The sequence below is a fragment of the Polistes fuscatus genome, unplaced genomic scaffold, assembly GCF_010416935.1.
Source record: "Polistes fuscatus isolate 324 unplaced genomic scaffold, CU_Pfus_HIC Scaffold8, whole genome shotgun sequence".
Classification (NCBI taxonomy): Eukaryota; Metazoa; Arthropoda; class Insecta; order Hymenoptera; family Vespidae; genus Polistes; species Polistes fuscatus.
In genome coordinates this window covers 273,741-295,061 of record NW_025113162.1, presented here as the reverse complement: position 1 = coordinate 295,061, position 21,321 = coordinate 273,741, and the positions used below count along the sequence as shown (strand labels likewise).

Below are 21,321 nucleotides of genomic sequence, written 5' to 3'. Positions count from 1 at the left end.
ATCCACTTTAAAAGTCATGCAAGAACGAATTATGCACGAAAAATCTTGTTATAATACTAACGACGTTAGTAATACCTAAGTCAGCATTGCGTGAGCAAACTTTACCAACTATTCGTGTTTCCTGTGTTCGATGAAAACGACTGAGAAGAAAACGAGACACGCACGTCTTATGAATCGACTGACGAACGTTATTCTATGAAAAAGAAAAATAGGCCATAGAAAATGAAAAATGGTAAACTTTCCAAGACCCGGCAAAAAAGAAAGAAAGAAAGAGTGTGTATGAGAGAGTGAAAAAGAGGGGGAGGGGGTAGGAGAGAACCATCATACGTCTGCATTTCTTAGCATGCAACGCATAGAGGAACACTTGAGATACGATGTTATCGTTGAATAATGTAGCGATGGTAAATATTGTTCCCTGAAGTCATAGTAGACGTAAGAAGAGATAAAGAAAAGTCTAAAAGTACAGAAACATTTCCCTTTCTTTTTCTTTTTTTTTCTTATTTCTTTATTTTTTTTTTTCAAATCCGTCTACTCACCCTTTTTTATCCCTCCCTTTTATTCTTTCCATTTCCCCGTAACATTTGTCAATCCCCTTTTTATTTTCCATCGTATAAATCAAGATCGTTGAGAAAAAAAAATAAGCCAAAAAATAAAATAAGAAGAAACAGACATTTGATTGTACAAACACTCGGAGATTTAACAAATGCAAGCCTAATTGAGTGAGCATTAAGTGTTATATTGGAGAGAACATTTGCTATACATCGAATGGTAAACATAACGAAAGTGGACAACTAAAACCCAAGTGGTTGTTGTATAGCAAAATCGATGAAAATTAACATTGAACGCAAACGAACACTTCACGAGTAAAAGTAATATTCGTTTTGCTTTTTATCGATTGCTTTATTTTGTATAAGGGATGGTTGTATGATGGTTGGAGGAAAAAGAAAAAGGAAGGTCATTTCACTTTGGAACGGGAAAACGGCAGTTAATCCTTCCAGTTTCGAAGAGATTACAACGGGAGTAACTAACAAAACGGTAATCCTTCTTCATCGATAGAAACTAACGAATCGAGGAGACTTTATATTTTCTATTTGGATTTATTCGTAAACCTTGAAGATTATCCATTTATAGTTAGTCAATAATCTTTTGATTTTTTAGGACTTAATTAATACCAAACTTGAGCGAAACATTCAAAAAATGTTAAAACAAACGACAGAATTTTTCAAGTTCAGTGTTTAGATAAAAAAAAACAAATTAAGAAAAAGTAAATCTTCGAAGTAATCTGAATACAACCATACTACAACTTTAATAAATCTGGACAGCACGATCAATGAGGTTAAATAAAATAGATTTATTTAAGACTATTATAAATAAAGAATAAACTCCATAAATGGTGAATTTCTGGAAATAAATTTTAAGAAAATCCATTCGAATCCTTTGCCAAGTGTCTCCGTTCAAAGTGAAATCGTGTGAGTAGAAACGACCTACCTCAAGATAATGGAACGCAATAACAGGAACGTTAGGAATTTCCACGAGTTAAAACCTGTAGTAAACCTGACTTTAAACACAATCCATTTATGCATGTATGTAAGTATATGTATGATATATAATTTATGTATGGATATAAAAATGATAAAGAGAATTCGTAATAAAGTATACACATAGAAAAAATTCTTGATCTTTTAGATTATTCATTGTTAATTTATAATAAAGTATACACATAGAAAGGATTTATGATCTTTTATATTATTCATTGTTAATACTAACACCATCAAATATATACGTACCACATAAGCTATTTACAAGATTTCTTTGAATGATAAAAATAAAAGGAAATATTTAATATTGAAATAATAAGATTTTGTTCACTATATAACTGAATATTTCATTTTCTTTTCTCGCAATACCAAAGAAACGAACGAATTTGATCGAAGGTCGAATAGGATGAGTGCCACTCGAAGGAATCTCCTCGACTCCTTCTTATTGCTCCTCGAAAGTGAACTCTTGAATCCGAAAAAGGAGAGTAAATTCGACGCTCAGCGTCGATTCGATTCGAAGAAGGCCGCATTAATTCTCGTTAGCTTTCGTAAAAGTCCAAGAGTACTTACAGATGCAATCTCAACGATATTTTGTATGTTATTTGACCACTTACCGCTCGAATTAGCCTCTTTCTATTTCTATTTCTCTCTTTGTTCGGTAAATCTTCATTTGAACGTTCGAGGACAGAGAGACAATCTCGGTACAAAAGAAAACTCGAATTCGGTGATGCATCAGGCGAAGAAAGAAAAAAGAAAAGAGTCAAGTTCCTCGTCCATTATTGGGAAATGCATCAACTTGATGAAGATTTCAATGACTCACCATAAAGTTTATAGCTCGAACACGATTGACAGATTTCTATCAAACCCCCAGTTTTACCAACCTTACAAGACTACGATCATTGATTTTTTTTTATTTTATTTGTACTTTTTATCAAGTACATCAACGATATTGCTAGAATGGGTCGTAGTAAATGTCCAAAATCCTTGGATCCTCGTACTTTATCTTCGTTCGTTGTAGACGATCCTCGAGATGGATAGTGAATCGAGAAAAACATTTAAGAGCTAAAAACCGTCAGTTGGAAGCTGGCAAATAAATCCAGCACGCTTTTCAATCTTGCGTGCTACTGTACAGCAGCTGCTGATCTACAGCCACCGTTCTACCATAGAATAGCGTGCGTTCCCATTACTTATAATCTAACGCGAATTGAATGCACCAAACGTTTCTGCTTTCGGTTGCACCATAAAGATTAATGACCATATGAAAAACGAGACACAGAAAAACTATCCCACCCTTCCATTCATCCCCTCTCCTTCACCTACTTTCTTGGGCACCATGCATACATTTGTATAGAAATTATTGTAGTTCGAGATAAAAATAAACAAATCAAATAAAATTATATATATATATTTTCATATATATAAAAAAGTACGATCGTATCGTATCAAGATATTTATTAGGAATAATCGGAAACGTCAAATTGAACGTCACGTAGCGTCGCGTCATGTCGTATTAATAAATAATTGACACGAACGATTCGATCGTCAAACGTGAATAATTACGAATGGCAAAGGACGACGAATGGGGACAGGATATTACATCTTGCCGAATATTTAAATAATCTCCCTCCCTCTTCGTAATATACGCAACTGTTATAAATTCCCTATTGAGATGCGTCATTTCTCTGATTAATATAGATAACGTTAAAAACGCAACTAATCTACAATCGTTATTAATGCAAAGTAATATCCCGAGTATCAAATAATTATCAAATAATTTTTAATGTATAATTTATAGATCTTATCGAAATAAGTGATAGAACGATAAAAGAAATATCAAAAAATCGATGATTAATGAATATTTGAAGATTAATAATTAATATTAGAATTACAATATAAGATCCAATCAGGATGTCTTACCTCTAACGAGAGTGAGAATACCCAATGGCATGACCAAGATGGCGACCATAAGATCAGTTATGGCAAGACTCATAAGAAAATAATTGGTTACATTCTGTAATCTTCTTTCCCAAGCAATGGCAAGGCAAACCAAAATATTACCGGCGGCTGTGCCAACTACGAGAACCAGTGCTAACATCGCCCACCAATTGTTCAGTCCGTAGTTGTCTACGTCGGTGCGCGCACCACCTCCAGCAGCTGCTCCTCCTTCACTTCCTACACCTCCAACAGCTGCCGCAACTACTCCTCCTACACCGGTGATACCGTCCTCTTTGAGGACAATCTTCAGCTCGTAATCACTCTCGTTCAATATTCTCTTTACGACCGATCTCACTGTCTCACTATTGTCGAGCTCTACGTCCATCAACGACGACATGTTCTCCACTTCGAGAGACTCCAGGAAGAAACCCTCGTAAGGTTCCACTCGTTCAAGCTCGATCATTGGAATCATCGATGCCCGAGTCATCGCTCGAGAACACCAATTTGACACAATTATTCAACTACACTGCACTCTTTTTTTTTATTTTTTTTATTTCTATTTATATCTTTCTCCCATTGTCTTCAATTACTTTTTGTCTTGACTACTTTTTAAAAAGAAACACACTAATGCGAAATCATCGATGACCGTCATCGTTCAAGGACGCGAATTCAACACAATTATTTAACTACACTGCACTCTTTTCTTTATTTCTATATATCCCACCCTCTTCAAAATCAATACACACGATAATATTCTTCTACCCTTTCAAACGTGCCTACTTTTTAAAAAGAAATACACCAACATGAAATTTTCGATTACTCGAGTTATCATTCAAGAATGCAAATTCAACGTGATACTTTAACAACACAACACTCTTTACTTTTTATCTCTCTCTCTCTCTCTATTTCTATCTTTCCCACCCTCTTCTTCTTCTTCTTTTTTTCTTCTTCTTCTTCTTCTTCGTCTCTTGAAACTTGGCTACTTTTTAAGAAGAAACACCAACAACAGACAACAACGCAGCTCTTTCACGAGGAACTCTTAACGAACCCGGTAAGACGACATTGTTTCAAAATCTTCACCCTCGTCTTTAACACTCCAACGCACATGCTAATTCTCTTTAATCGTTCCTTCGATTAATCTTTACATCTCGAAATACCCCGTGCTGAAAATTTATTAATTAGTTACTTCGAACAAACCAATTTTATATATATATGTCACCATTTAAGTGTTTAATTCCGTTATTGTATAAAATAACTAAGTATTGCATGGAATAACTAGGCGTTTTAGGAAAAGCATATAATAAAAATTTTATTATACATCCCTGTAACTAGTTATTCTATGCATGTGAATGCATATTCTTCTATGCATAGAATTTAAATGCATAGAATAACTATTGTAGTTAAAGTATACAATTCTGCCATATTTTATACTTTAACTGGTCAATTTAATTATTCCATGAAATAATTAGTTATTCTATAGATTAACAGATTTCGCGTTTTAACAGTAACATAACATACATATATATTTTTCTTTCATTCTTTAATTCTTTCTTTTTTTCATTCGTCCAATTTCATTCGTTCAATTTTATACCCCGAAAAAACACGTGCCAACACGACGCTCCGAGCGACCGTTAGTTACATTCAACTAACAATAAAACAATAACAATACGTATATACCCAACGCGTATACGCGTACCTATACCTCGACTATGAACAAAAATATATCGTTATTCCTTTTGATGATCACCAAGTTCCTTTCTTTCTTTTCTTTTTTTTTTCCTTTATCTTCTCAATTTTATTTCCATCCTATTTTATTCACCCTGGAAACACAATATTTATTCCTTTTTTTTTACTTTCTCTTTCCCTTTTTCTAAAGCTGCGGTTACGACAAAAAAAACGTGGCTAGTAACGAGGTTGCTCATACTACTACTACTATTGGTTATGACTGCAACCGGATCAAATGAACATTTTCGCTAAGAAATATTATCTTCGTGTAAATTTATACGGAAAGCTTGAAGAATTCGAGACGTTTTGATTAACGGACTAGGTTGAATTTTAACAGCTATTTTAAAATTAGATATCATTTCAAACGTCAACTAAAAATGATTATTTTTTTAATTTTACAAAGAATTCAAACGAAAGAATGAAAAAAATATATATTTTTTCAATCGAACAAAATATTATTTAACATAATTTATATATTATTCATATCTTCAAAAATAATTATATTATTTAATTTTTGTCTTCAAAACGTTTACACATGAATATAAAAATTGACAATCCTGACAAGAGTTTAGAATATATTTTTAATATTTTACCACTCCTACTCATCTCTTAAAAATTCTATTAAACTAAGTACTCAAAATACAAAATATCCTTACAATTCGTAACGAGTGCACTTTATTGCATGAACATTTGTATTCTAATTGAGTTATTAAGGAAATATCAAAATCCTAAAGCAATAATAACAGTTACGAGCACGTATTGTTACGTTTTGATAAAACAAAAGAAAGGAAAGTAACAAAACGAAAGAATGGCTTTCGCCGGTTATGTCTGTCGGTCGTTGGAATTTCTAATCGGTACACGCTCTAATCTAGGAACAATAGTACATCCTATATATCCATTTATACACGCCTCGTGAGCTATCAATATATGTTTATGCCTATATATATATATATATATATGTATATGTATGTGTATATCGGACAGAGATTTATGGATAAATTTTATCGGCCGAATCTCGTTGTTTCATTCGAACTGCGATAGATCACAACGAGAAATACACGGACCGATCTATTCGTAATTTTTCTACTTTTTTTTCATTTGTTTTTTGCTGTCCCTACATCGACGTAACCTGTTGAATCAAATCGGTCGTGCTTTTATATCACGCGACTGACTTATCGATGATCGTGGAAAACATTGATACATGTGATCAACTTTGCTACAAAAAAGAAAAATTTAAAATAAAAAATTTCAAAAATGGATATTAAATTTGTAGGAAAACGAGGAGAAAAACAAATCTGAACGAAAAGAATTAACAAGCCGTAGAAATTAATTTTGTAAACTATTTGCGAGAAATAATTGGGGACAAAAAAAATGTCAATTTAAAAAAGAAAATTCGTTCATAGTAATAAAAGGTAAAAACGAAGCTACGATAAAAAGAGATAGAAAAATTGTTGAAGTTACGAAAAGCAATAACTCCGGAAATGGCATTAGTCAAATTTACTAACTTCGAATCGAAAAATGTAACCACCTAGACAAGCTGTGAAATACTGTTTTCTATGCAAATATTCAAGGCTCGTATTGGGTATCGATCGCACATCAGAAAATTACCTGAGCTCGTACGCACGTGAAATGCATTACTTTTCGAATAAACGGAGTACAAACGGTATAATACGTAAAATTGTCGGTTTCAATGTGGTTGTATTATTAAATGGTGAGAAGAGAAAGAGAAAGAGAAAAAAAGAAAAAAAAGAAAAAAAGGATACAAAATAAATCAAGAATCGAAAAAACGTATCGAATTTACGTTAAGCGCGTTTTCATCAGTTTGTTTATATTATACAATTTTTAACATTTCGTCAATTAGTCGAACGAATTCCATGGAATTCATAAAATTCAAAGTTACCCTATTTGAAATAAAATACTTCATTTGTTCTTTACTATGCATACATGCTTTTAAAATATATTAAATAACAGTATTTAATTTTCTTTCAGGATAAATCAGTTTTTCTGTGGAACAATCTACAAAACCAAATCCCATTAGAAATAAAGTAAGTCTAGCGTAACCGTGCACATGGTATTATTCATTGTTGGTCAAGTAACGAGTCAGAGAGAGAGAGAGAGAGAGAGAGAGAAAGAAATAGAAGGTAAAGAAGAAGGTACAAAAAGTAGATTATTCGCATAGGTAAACACGATACTTGTTTTTACAATGGTAACTAACAAACCTGGATATACCATAAGGCAAAAACATTTGGACTTGTTCAAGGTAGTACGTATACGTGAAATAAATTTGTTCTCTGGGGAAAGGTTTATCAAGCTACGACATTCTCCTAGCCAATAACGATTTGTTACATTAAAAAGTTCAATGTTCGCGCTTTATTAATGTCTTTTGCATGTTACGCTAACATTGTATGCAACTACTTACGAATAATTAAAACGATTAGAAACGTATATTATAACAAGAAAATAAACGATTTGTTCGTGCATCAGGTAAACATCTGACTATAATCTATTTTTGTTCTTTTGCTCCTTTAAAATTTTATGTTTACATGTCATTATATAAATTAGTAAGCGTCTGACTTTAATCAGTTATTACTACTTGCGGATTCTGATTTCTGTTAATAATACTGTAAAGATATATTTTTAAAGCAATAAATAATGATTGTTTTTCTTCTTTATTTCTTCTGCTTCTTTTAAGTCTTACATATATATATTATTTATATAAATAAATAAGCATTTGAATTCAATCAAATAAATTGTTAAAGATATAAGTAATTCTTCTTTTTATGTTTTATCTTCTTTATTTTTTCTTCTTCTTTTAAACTATGAGTATATACAATTTATATAAATTATAGCAAGATTGGAAAATCTTTTGTCAATTTCACCGAAGAAGATAAATCTTGAATAAGTGAGTAAAACAACTTGAAAATATGTAAATGAACGTACAGAGTTCTACGTGGCAAGAGCCTCAAGAAAAATATAGAAAACTTTTAAATTCTTCGTCAGAAACTTAGTTTCTTTCGACTATCCAATATCTTGCGGCCTCAGTAATTAACATTCTCGATGCACCAGATTGACCCAAACTTTTTCAACAATTTTCTTTTGTCTACCATCTTTTTCTATTTTATCATTTCATTGTTTTTTCTGTTCTTTTCAATTAAAACAAAGCAAGAAGTTTTTTTACGATATACCATAAAACTCATACATATACAATTACAAAATTGTTTTCTTGATGGTTTATTTATAAGAAAAATGATGAAATAATTTTATTTTTAAATTAATCTAATTCGAAAAGTCACGAATGTAATAACTGAAAAATATCATTCAGTATGAATGACTCCATACAACAAAATTTTAATTCCACATCGGTTTCCCTTTCCAATCCTCGCAATTACTTTTTACGCAACCCATAAAAAGAAAGTTATTATCAACTTAAAATTAACTAGATTCTATCCCCTATCTTTTCCAACCCTCTGATTTACCTTCGACATAAGCCGTAATGAAAAAAATTATCATTAATCATTACGTTTGATCTTTTGTAGAAATTCATTCATAAAATCGTCAGGAAATCATTCGTCTCGTCTATTTTGTCCTAGAAAATGTATTTTTCTTTGGGAAAAGAAAAAATTAAAAAAGAAAAAGTAATAAATGAAACAAGTGAAACGATCGCTCGGCAAATGTCGGACGTTGCAAGAAAAAAAATAATAATCGTACATTCACCGTGATCGAAGCAATCAGAAGTAAAATAAGGATCGATCGCCACCATGTTGATATCCGGCGAACGATCCTCTGCGAGTATTTCCAAGTTCCTTCGAAAGGACATATAGTTGATACATGTGAGCTGATAATCCGCGCGCTCTTGCGCACTGATCGACCTCTTCCCTTGGAAAAATTTATGCTAATGATGACATAAAGAATGAAAAAAAGAAAGAAAATATATAGACATACATATATAAATATAAAAAAGAAAAATGAAAGAAAGAAAAATATCTACAAGATCTATATATATGTATACATGATATTATATATATATATATATATATATATATATATATATACATATACATAGATCTAAATTTTATTGAAACCCGTTATTGTGTCTTTCTCAGTTTAATCTCACCCTGTCTATCAACCGAACGAACAATTTTTCAATGAAATTTTCACGAACGAAATTTCAACATTTACGAATCGAATTATAATAATCGTCGCAACGATAGACACCGCAAAGACGGCGACAATGACAATCCACTCCTGATGTCTTATCGCGAACTACTAGCCCACTAGCCCTCATTCCTTTCCCTATCCTTCCTTTCAATCCCACCCCTAGCGTTCTCACCACCACCACCACCATCACCACCACTACCACCATCCTACTATTCTCTCATATCCTATCAACCCCTTACAAAAGCCGAGCCAGCACACGTTAAAGCGCGCATGATGCACCGGTGCGCGCATCCTTTCAATGCGCAAGCGCTTGCTCCCCCAAGTATCCTCCGGACTGCCCACCAAATTCACGCCAGACACCTGTTCGGTCTTCAAACATGACCTTCTTTTTATTTCTCTTACTATTACTTATTCTTATACTTCTCTTACTCCTTTCTTTTTTCTATATTTTCTTTTCTTTTGCTTTTTCTTTTTTTCAATACTTTGAATACATTAACAAAAGTAAAGAAAGTTACCTTTTTTTATAATCTCAAAATAATCTATAATATTTATTAAGATAAAATAAATATTTATTGAAATTTGGGGACGTTATTATATTTATAATAATTAGAATATTTTTTTAAATGACCGATATTAAAGATTTCTCAAAAATTCTGATATTTGTTCGCTTTCTATAATATCTACGAAGATTATACGAAATTGATAAAAGAAATTGTTGATGGAGAAACGACCGAGTCCGTTCCCCATGTGATTATGCATTTAATAATTAATTTATTCGAATAGTTTGTTTGTTTCGTGCCAGAAGCTATGCAACACTCCATATCTCGTCAATAATTTCGCTAGCAAGCGCCATCTATCAGTAAGTAACTTTTTAAAGCTCCCGTAAGGTATGCAACTGATTTGTACAAATATGTAATGCTAGTTGCCTATTAACAGGGGCTTAACAAAAATTTGTTTTATTCACTCATAAATGTGGGTAGATCAGTTTTTTCTTTTTTTATTTTTAATCGATTTCCTGCTCGTAATTATAAATTTCTTATTAAGATGAACGGTAATGAAGACCAAAATTTAGCTCACTTCGATCGAAAATGGAAGAGAGAAATTTATCGGAAGTGCAGGATGTGGAATGCGATACAAAGCGGAATCTAACACCTAACACCAACTTATGATCTCTACTAACAGCATACTCGGAATTACTTGAGAGAATTCCAGTGAGCATTTGCAGACTACTACTCTACGTATATATATGTATTTATGTATGTACATCTATGCGTACGAGTTAAATCGTGTGCAGCTGCTATCATCGCGAACTACCGAACTAGATCTTTCAGGTTCTCAAACTAGAATACTTGCTTGCGTATAAGAAAACGCGTTTTGCGTTATTAAACGCATCACGGCAAGCTGCTGTCTTATCTCTACAGTAATAATTCCTTCTCCCTTTTTCTTTTAAACGAAGATTTATGAGTTTTATAGATATGAATATTATTTTAAATATTAAACTTTCACAATGGACATTCTATAGTTCCTTTTTTACTTTTTATTTCTTTTGCGTTTATATTTACGGTTTTTTAGATGAGAAAATTTATTTGTTCTTGTGATTTTTCTTTTTCTTTTTTTGTTTTAAATAAATGTTTTTTATGATTCGAAGGAAAAGTTTTCTTTTCGACTTTCTTTATAGAAGAAGAAGATTTGATTTATTAATCCAATAAAGAATTAAGTCGGGTAGATACGTGTAAGATAAAGATAAGAGTTTATTCGGCATTTTGGATAAATCTAAAGTAAAGTACATCAAACTTTTGTACTTTATCGACTAGCTACAGGTTTCGGAATTCGGTAAACTCGAGTTCGATGAAAGTTGAAATGGCTACGTCTTTCGTATTAGCAAAGACATCATCTCTAACTTGTACACACACACATGTACACATTAATTAACTTCCCTATTAGAGTTAACTTCATTATCATCTTCTAACGCTGCTTAGCAGTAACGAAAATGCATGTAACATCCGCACAGATTTTTAGGAAAATTGAAACTGCACAAATGAAGATATTAGATTTTTATTAATTGTTCCAAATAATAATAAATAACAATAAATAAAAAGAAACAAATATATTCAACGGTATATTCATCTTATAATCGTTTTTAATAAAACGGGTGAAAGTGTATATAAAATCTGCACGGATTTCGAAGAAAATTGATACCGGAAAAATGAAGATATTATAAATTTGTATTAATTTTTTAAAAAAAAAAAGTCTATTCCACGCTTTATTTATTATATTTTATAATCGCTTGAGATAAATTTCCCTAGATAATCTTGAAGATTATTATAAATATGCACACATTTACTTATTGTCTACTAACGTAGGTAAAATTTACTCACTAAACATATATCTCATTTAATCTTATCTTATATGCAGATTAAATGTTCCGACACGTGCGAAAGTGCATCGAAGTGAAAAATAATCAGAAAGAAGATAAGGGTGAAAACGAGAAAAATCGAGAGAAATAGAGAAAGAAAAAGAGAGAGATAGAAAAAATATACATTCGAGCTCATGAGTCGATACGAGTGCTTCTTTCTCGAGGCCAAAATTTGCATAATATGCCTCGATCGGTGTGGTTACGATGTTGCTGTTAAACACCGTTTAAAGCGACATTAGATTTTCGATCGACGTATCTTCTAGTTTCGAGAGCATTCTCATCTAACGAATAACGTTTTTTCAATTCTTTTCTGATAATCGAGTTATCGGAACTGAATATCGATTATCGAATGTTCAAGTATTACATAAAGCATTTTCACTACGGATTGAAAGTTCGAATTTACTTGCTGATGTTTGTAAATATCATTTTAAAGTGATCTATCGTTATGATGTTAAATATTAACAAGTTTAATTACATTTTAAAAGATGTTTAGCATTTTACCTTCATAATACATCCAGTTTAAGCCAATTCTCCTAATGAATTTTCCCACTTGGACATCTTTGGCAACTTCTGCAAGAATCAGAGAAATATTTGTTGTTAAAAATAAAAGCGGTGTTTTTATTTTTATGAAAATGCAATTGAAAGAAAAATATTCGTTCGTTGATAAAAAAAAAAATAATACAAAGTATAAAATGTACTATGGTAAAACCTTCAGAATTCGAATGAATAGGAAGACATAATTGTTCGTATGAAAGAATTTTCGTATTGTAAAACGCTAGCAATTTCCATAGCACTTTATCTACGAATAAAACGCGAGAAAAACATTGTTTATGGACATATAAATATATCGTACGATCAATTAATTATCAATTCGATACACAAATCAAAACGCTGCTCATAATTTACTTCTCTAAACGAAACGATCAATTTCAATTATCATAAAGAAAGAGAGAGAGAGAGAAAGAGAAAAGGTGACGAGTAAAGCTTAAAAATATTATCGTTTCAATAATAACATTTAACACTCAACAAAGAAAAATAATTCCGAATTTGATTAATTGTTCCTTTCAAAGCTTCAATATTATTACTTCTATTTCGGGGAGAAAAGCAACTGGCTATGTTTTTAATCTCATTGATATATCTCTTTTTTTCTCTCTCTCTCTCTCTCTTTGATTCTTGACTCTTTTCAAATTTTTACACATTCAAAGTAATCTAATAGCTGAGAAATATCCAACTATGAATAAATAAAATATTCGTATACGTCGTAAAGAGATGATAGCTTTTTAAGATAGAAGAAAAAAAGAAATTATCTCGACCCGATTTTTTTAATTCAATATTTCGAAAGTTCTGTACTGACGGAGGGAAACAAAACCATCTCGGATTTGACCCAATTTGCCGTTATATTATTGACCAGTTCAATTTTCTCACGAGTTAATTAAACATTCTCGAACTGTTCTGAGTATTTCTAAAAACATCTTCAATGAACATCAACTGTGGTAATGATATTATATTTACACGTACAAATCGAGTTATTTAGTTGAATCCGAATTACGAATTGGTTTTGTGTTCCAAATACAAAGTATACTGAAATATCGCATATTAAATTTGTTAAGCGAACAATATTACATCTTTGGAGTTAAACATCTCATCGCTTCCAAATCCATTGACCTCTGGTGATGGTCAATTTAATCCTTACCAAATAAGTTTAACGCTTTCTCCTGAAAACGTGTAACACGATACTTCCATTACCAACCTGGTGTCGCGTGTAGCTTCCAGTTTTTACATCCCCGAAGATGCAATTAAACCGAAGGATTCACTGGAATAACCTAAGAGCCCATAGAAAAACGACACAACATATTTTATCAAAATCCAAATTTCGTTCAGTCAATTTCTCATACCTACTATACGTTAGAGGGAGACTAATTAAACTCGGCGGCGATTCCTATGGCGTCACTCAGGTAGCAAAGGTACAAAATATAGACCAATTTTAAAAGCACTTTATCAAGGCTAATATTTGGATATGTTATTATTTACTATTTTTATTATTAAAGAAAAATAATGGCAGACAATTATGACGATTCTAAAGTTATGGCAGACACTTTTGAAACAAAATCAAATTTCAAATGTATTTTAACAAATGTGAAATTTTAATATGTTATTTATTATAGTAATAGGAGCCTAAATTTTATACGGCTGACATTTCTTTCGCTAATAACATCCCGGCAGACAACGAAACCTTACTCTTGTATATGAGAAGATTTTTTGCTTGTATGAGTGTCTTACACGTTGATTCCATTTGTTTCTTTATTACCGTCCTCCGAGCTCGTACTAAAGTTTCTGACCAACTTTTCACAATTTTTTCAGTAAAAGTCATCTGAAGGTCAACATGATGCACATCGTTGGATTCAGTTTTTTATAACCTATAAGAATATTGTAGTCAAAATATGCAACCCTATTTAAAAAAATTATGACTACATTGATATCTCGAAAAAAATTACCTCGAAAAAAAAATCGGCCCATCACTATATTGGTGCCATCGGACAGAATATTTTTTCCTCTAACATTTTTTTCTATCGTACGAAATAAACGAGATATTTTAGGTGGTTGAGTTAGGCGAAAGACCCTGTGTAGTACAGTACTCATATACAAACGTATGCACGGGCTGTAGGTAAGGTTTTGTTGTCTGTCAGGATGTTATTACCGAAAAAAATGTCTACCATATGAAATGTAGGCTCCTAATACTATAATAAATAACATATTAAGATTTCAGATTTGTTAAAATACTTTTGAAATTTTATTTTTTTGGGCACTTTTTAAAGTGTCTGCCATAGCTTTGGAATCGTCATTATCGTCTGCCATTATTTTTTTTTAATTATAATAACAGTAAATAATAACATATCCAAATATCAGCCTTGATAAAATGCTTTTAAAATTGGTCTATATTTTGTACCTTTGCTACCTGAGTGACGCCATAGGAATCGCCTCCGAGTTTAATTAGTCTCTCTCTAATGTATGGTAGATATGAGAGATTGACTGGACGAAATTTGGACTTTGATAAAATATGTTGTATCGTTTTTCCATGGGCACTTAGGCTATTACGATAGGCAACTCGTCCATACTAATATGTATGACGGGCTTACCTATCACTAAAGAATTTAAAATATTTTTTTATTTGTGAAAATTATTCGAATATACCTAGTAATTAATTTGTTTTATACTAATTTTCTTTAAAAGAGATTTATATATATATATTTCGTTGGTAATATTGCAAACAAATTTACTGAACTTCTTGCGATAGGCAAACCATTCACAGATTCCCCTACTACTAAAAAACTTGAAATATTTTCTTATTTTTATTCTAGTAAATTTTACTTTACAATAATACTCGACCCCTTTTTTTCATTATTTTTATCGTACCTTAAATATCACCGATTCTCAATGCTCCTCATCAAATTTGTATTCCTGAATGGTATTATATCAACGAAGCGAATTGTATGTACTTTTTCAGTTCCTTCAAGTTTGATGAGAAACTATTTTTATCTCTCAACGAGAATAAAATAAAATAAACAAAAAAAATAGCATAATTTAACGTTTTACGAAAAGTCGCAGGACGAGGAATACGATTTAATAAAATATCACATTTCTTTGAAAAAAAAGAAAAAAAGGAAAAAGAAATGATCGGTTTTATATTATCAGAAGCACGAGTAATAAGGATCAAAATTGAAAGGACGATTCCATTCGCGTATCGTTATTAAATTAAAGATATTCTCTCTCTCTCTCTCTCTCTTTACGATAACGAAATTATTTTCGTCTTCGGTATAACCGAAGTTCAAGAGTATAGATTGTTCAAGTAAAAAAATATCTTATTGTCAAGCATATTAATTGGATCGTTTCTCAAAAAAAGTTCAAGACTCCGTTAATTGCTCCTTTTCTTCCAATTGATTTTATATAATCTTTACTTCTATTTTTACTTTTCTTCTTTTTTACTTTTCTTCTTTTTTCCTTTTTTTCTTTATCTCTGAGCATTTTATTAACTAATTTCAATGATTAGCTATGTGGCTTCTGTAATTTCAAACTAATGCAGAGATTTTTGTAATTTCTTATCATTGCACAAATTTTTCATTAAATTTAAAAATACTGTGACATCTCGGAAAATAGCTACGGCTGTTAGAAAACAATTAATTTTTTTAACATAAAAAATGTCTACTTCAAAAAATAATCAACTATTTATAATTTCTCCAGCCCGCAATGAATTTCTCATCGATCATTCATGACACATTTCTATACATACGTATCTACATTGTACACTTACCCCTAGTATATTCATAGTACAGAAGTTACGTTTCTTAATCTTTTTATTTTCAGTTTCTCACGTTGTATTAAAATCTCGAAAAATTAATTCGTAAAAATAATCCTACTCACCCAAATTATTACAAATTTTGGACGAACGGTATTTTCTGATATTTGTATTACTTTTATATATAAAATTGTATATATTAATTTTTTTTTAAGTCGAGTTCACATAAAAGAATATTTAATTATGAAAACCACGAAAATATACAACAAATGAATTACACACGTAGAAGAATTCTACAAGTAACTTTCAAAGCACGTAAATAGAAATTGTCCTAAACTCGATTATCAGAGTACTGAAATAATATCCAATATCAAATATTTTCGTATAAATATATAACAGTCTTATATTTATCTAACATTACTGTTTTTTAACTTTAGATTTGTTTCCAATTCAGCTTGATAAAATAAGAAAACATTATTTTTTTACAATACATCAAAATATTATAGTCATCTGTTATATATGGAATATACAATAATAACTTTAACAATAATTACAACATAAAATGTATACTACAAAATGATAATATAATATTGCGCCTTATTTTAATTGATAATAAATAAATGAACGAGCATTATTTACAATATAATTATGTATATAACATTTTTAAAGAAAATCATTTTCGTTGTTCGTTACGTTCATCACGTACGTTATAAAATATAATATCCTTCGTCCTAATCTTGTTAATCTAAAATAATAAATTAAGAAAGAACATAGTTATATAACTAAAAATGAATAATAAATATAAAATATAGTTGAATATATCACACATAAACAAATGATTGATGAGTCAATATTTTTGTTTTCTTTTTTATCAGCTACATATTATAAATTACTATGTAGCTAATATTTTATCACTGATACTAACTTTCTGGTTGTGTGTAATTAGAATTTTCTTCTATATTTAGATTACATGGAACATATTCATGACTTGATACCTATAACGGAAAATTACTTTTTAATTAAAACAATTAAATTTGTGATTTAAACAAAAAAATAAGAAATATACTTACAGAATTTACAATTATTTGTCTTCCCTCTTCTAAATTAAGACCATCCATATCCTCTGTCGTTAAAATAATAACGGAATCCTCCGGTAAACTATTTTCATCTATATATGTTATCGGAATTTCTGACGCGACCTGTAATTAATTATAATTATTTTCTATAATAATCATGAAAAATATAATAAATATATTACCTCGCAATACGTAAAATCGGATGCTTCTTGCTTTGGTTTATCAATTGTGCTCGATGTTGTCTCAATACTTCTCTGCGATTTTTTTTTATTTGTTAATCTTTCCGACTTCTTACTATCCTGTTGCAACCGCCTCCATATCGTAGTCTTTGGTATATCATAAGCCATGGATGCTGCCGCTTGAGACATTTTCCCTCCTTTACAAGCAGCTACGGCTTCTTCTAATCTCGACTTTTTTAACTCCTCATTTTCTGTCTTACGTTTTTTCCAAAATGAAAGTGGTAATTTCCCTTCGTCTACTAATCTCGCTTTATCTCTAAATAATGTTGTCTTAGGTATCTATACGAAATAAAAATATGAAAATAAATACACGCATGAATAAACATATAGAATGAAATTAAATTGAAAATTACCTGAAATTCAAGAGCAACTTTAGTTAAATTTTCTCCTCTTTCTAAAGCCTTAACAGCTGCTTCACGTTTATCTGATCCATAAGATCTTTTCATTTCGGAGCGTAGAATTTGATATCCTTGCTTTTGTATGCGTCTCCATAATACGGTTTTAGGAATACTGAATATTTCTGATGCTTGTTGTAGACTAGTACCAGCTATAATAATTTTATAATACACTTATGATTGGTCTTAATAGAGAAGTGTAAATAGTATGACAAGTACTAACCGATCACAGTATCTATTGCCGCTTGCATACATTCGGCAGGATACTCATTCCTAGATGCATTTAAATGTATACCCAATCCTTTAGCACGCATGTATAATGTAGAACGTGGTATTTTATGTTTGGTAGCCGCTTCTATTAAAGTTTGACCAAGCCTTAAATCATTAATAGCCGATGCTAACATATCATCACTATATTCTCTTTTCATCACATCTCTTTTTCTTTTTCTTCTTTTATTTAAGAGAGAGTTTTCTGTTGTCTTGTCTTCAGTCTTTAAATTTCCTAATTCGCATTTATTATTTAATGTATTTATCTCAATTTCATCCGTTTCACTTATTTCTGGTAAATGATCAATATTATCTTCAGCCGCATCTTTGCTATCAATAATGGTATCATTTTCATCAAGATCATCAATCTGCAAATATAATTACATATTATAGACAGATTATACAATTTTTTATTATTAAGACATTAGTATGTTACATGAAAAAAAAAGAGAAAAAATATACCTCATTAAGACCACATATTCTTAAAGATCGTGCTGCATCCAACAAACTATTAATATTTTCTACTGGAATACGTACTTCTCCATGATAGGTAAATTCAATAATTGATTTTATATCCTGAGCAGATATATCGCTTAATATTATGGTAGGATGGTCTTCGTTTACTTGACTCAGAACTTCCTACATTATAATAACAATAATAATAATAATAATAATAATATTAATAATAATATAAGAAAATTCTACACAAAATATAAATCATTTTGTTTATTAAAAATATGTTTCTTGTAGTAAATTTTTCTACGCAAAAATATAAACATTGTCAAGAAAACATTTAATATGTTAATAGCAATTATGTCATACAACACACAATATATACACATATACAAAATTCAACACACTCATAGATTTATTTACTTGAAATAATGTACTGCAAGCAGATAGAACAATACGGTGTGCATGAATACGTTCTCCTGCTGCAGAAAGTGTAACATCTACCATACAATCATCTTCTAAAAGTTGACGAATTACATCGGATAAATGATTTTGATAATCATTCCATTTGAAACAATAACTTTGGTTAATTTCATTTTGAGCAGATTGTTCGCACATTCCGTTTCAATTTCGTTTCCTTTCCAATATTTTAAGAAAGTTTATGGATCCGGAATTCGGAATAGGACTGCAACGTTGACAGTTGACGCTAAAATTATTAAATTTCCCTTTAACTATAATACGACCATAAACTATAAGCTTTGTAGATATTCAAAACTCGTGCTATTTTTTTTACGCATAGTTTATCGCCCTCTAGTTAGAAATTCAATGTACTAAGAAATGCAGTTGCACACATTTAATTGTAATTAATTTACTGATTACGATCGATTATTTTATTTTTATTAATAAAGGAATTAATCGCAATTTATGATATGTTTATTAATATAATAATTAGAAAAATTCTAAATTTTACATTTAGGCTATTTCCGATGTAGCATTTTGAGAAAAATCACTTATAATCTTACACTAAAATTCACCAAAAGAAATTACCATTTTTTAGAAAATTGAATAAAAGTAAATGAAAAGAGCGCGTTTTTTATCATGAAATTTCCAGGATATGATACTTGTATATTTCTTAGGTATCTCATCTCAAATGAACATTTTATTGCTTGACAATGATAGAATGATTAATTTAAATCATGGTTTCAACGGAGATTAAAGATACATTAGCAACATCAGCATCAATATGTACAATTTTACAATTTTTGGCTGGCGTGTAAGTAACTGATTATTCTCAAATATTTTTTATATACAATCTTATCTCTCTCTAATTGAATTAAATTATGACTTCATAATGAAAATTAATGTCTTTTCTTATCTTATCAATATTGAATTTATATATTACTTTATACTGTATTATTTAATTCTACATATATATTTATATTTTGATAGTGAAATGAGATATTATATTGATAAGACTACTATCTTTTATTTATATTTGTATAAAAAATATAATTTTTACAGGTTAGTCTGCAGAAAATATATTAAAAATAGTACAACTGGAGATTCTTCTAGTTTAGCATTTGTAACATGTTATATGGCGTACGTATTCTTTGAAATATTAATCAAATAAAATAGTATTACTTATGGATACATACCAGTCATAACATATAAGTATGAATGAATTATCATTCGAAATTGATCGGTTCATTTTAACAGATGTAGCTTGTGGCTGAGATATGGGCTCTTAATTGGTGATACCTTTATAGTAGTAGTAAATATTTTTGGAATAATATCGCAAGTATGCTATGTTATTATATTTATTCTATACAGTGTAAAAAAATCAGTAACACTAAAACAATTTGTAGCAGCAACTTGCTTCCTCGCAGTCGTTTATTTTTATGTTGCTCATGAAACAGATAAAGAAATTGCTACAAAATATATTGGTTTAATAAGCTGCAGTGTTACTATTCTCTTTTTTGCATCACCTTTAGTTATGTTGGTAAGCAATCTATTTTATCTATTATATTCTCTTTTTTAATAATGATTAGATTTTTTTTTAATATTTTGTATGCATACATATTGAAATATGAAATTTGACTAAAAAGAAAAAATTTTATAAACAAATGAATATGTAATCAATAATATTGAAATACTAATACTACTACTAAATACTTAATACTAAATGTTATAGGTACATGTTTTAAGAGTCAAGAACACAGATAGTCTACCATTTCCTGTTATATTATCTTCTTTAATAGTCTCTTGTCAATGGTTTGTTTATGGTTGTTTAATCAATGACCAATTTATCCAGACGCCTAATTTTATGGGCTGCATATTATCTGCCTTTCAATTATCCTTATTTTATTGCTTTCCTAGTAAATCAATAATTGATCAGACACATTTAATATAAACAAATGTATTAAAATTGAAAATATATTTATAATTCAAAATAAAATTAAGCTAAATACCAAATTATCTGTAGGAAGTATACTCTGAAACGAATTTATTTATCTTTGTAACCTTTAAACATTAACGTCTACACTAAAGCACATTTTGATTCCATGTAATATGTGTATTTTAATGTATATAATATGAACATTCATTTTTTTTTAAATTAGAGATACGTGATACAATGTGAACAAATATAATAATTTATGTATAACGACAATTGCGATTTTTATTTGTAAAAATATCGAAACGTTAAATAAAAATTGATTTATGAATAAATTTCAGACTAATGTTTTCTTTTTGATTTTTATTCATGCAGGATAATATATAAATAAAAAATATCTATTTTTTAAATATTTATTAGATGTTGTAATAGC

The 21,321-nt window shown here is 30.1% G+C and overlaps 3 protein-coding genes and 1 long non-coding RNA gene across 8 annotated transcripts in view; 2 read left to right on the top strand and 2 right to left on the bottom strand.

The window, feature by feature from the left end:
- The window catches only part of LOC122524869 (octopamine receptor 2-like), an 86,972-nt gene extending 77,455 nt beyond the window's left edge, over window positions 1–9,517 (bottom strand). Inside the window, exons 1-2 of one of the 3 annotated variants that reach the window (XM_043647357.1) lie at window positions 9,313–9,517; window positions 3,456–4,636 (exon numbers count right to left, since the gene is read on the bottom strand). In XM_043647357.1, coding sequence (XP_043503292.1) covers window positions 3,456–3,960 — 505 coding nt within the window. In that variant the 5' untranslated portion in view covers window positions 3,961–4,636; window positions 9,313–9,517. Of the gene's footprint in view, window positions 1–3,455; window positions 4,637–8,906; window positions 9,008–9,312 lie in introns of those variants that run through there. The other 2 variants (XM_043647358.1, XM_043647359.1) reach the window with 2 other exon arrangements.
- A 526-nt stretch (window positions 9,518–10,043) lies between these two features.
- Window positions 10,044–10,440, top strand: LOC122524874. Its single transcript, XR_006305653.1, has 2 exons — window positions 10,044–10,215; window positions 10,401–10,440. It is a non-coding gene; the product is annotated as an uncharacterized LOC122524874 (long non-coding RNA).
- A 1,177-nt stretch (window positions 10,441–11,617) lies between these two features.
- On the bottom strand, window positions 11,618–19,271 carry LOC122524870. 3 transcript variants are annotated; one of them, XM_043647360.1, is made up of 9 exons: window positions 18,920–19,271; window positions 18,506–18,682; window positions 18,000–18,411; window positions 17,735–17,928; window positions 17,325–17,660; window positions 17,137–17,265; window positions 16,992–17,061; window positions 12,274–12,342; window positions 11,618–12,150 (listed from the first exon to the last, which is right to left on the bottom strand). In XM_043647360.1, exons 1-9 carry the CDS (start codon window positions 19,112–19,114, stop codon window positions 12,095–12,097), a joined length of 1,638 nt encoding a protein of 545 aa, XP_043503295.1. In that variant the 5' UTR covers window positions 19,115–19,271; the 3' UTR covers window positions 11,618–12,094. The 3 variants fall into 3 exon arrangements, with proteins under 3 accessions (XP_043503295.1, XP_043503297.1, XP_043503296.1); XM_043647362.1 differs by lacking the exons at window positions 11,618–12,150; window positions 12,274–12,342 and adding an exon at window positions 16,705–16,811 and having other exon boundaries at window positions 18,920–19,257; XM_043647361.1 differs by lacking the exons at window positions 11,618–12,150; window positions 12,274–12,342 and having other exon boundaries at window positions 16,906–17,061; window positions 18,920–19,257.
- Window positions 19,272–19,470: 199 nt separating this feature from the next.
- Window positions 19,471–21,060, top strand: LOC122524873 (sugar transporter SWEET1). Its single transcript, XM_043647364.1, has 4 exons — window positions 19,471–19,769; window positions 20,018–20,095; window positions 20,213–20,495; window positions 20,688–21,060. Exons 1-4 carry the CDS (start codon window positions 19,693–19,695, stop codon window positions 20,904–20,906), a joined length of 657 nt encoding a protein of 218 aa, XP_043503299.1. The 5' UTR covers window positions 19,471–19,692; the 3' UTR covers window positions 20,907–21,060.
- Window positions 21,061–21,321: the final 261 nt, after the last annotated feature.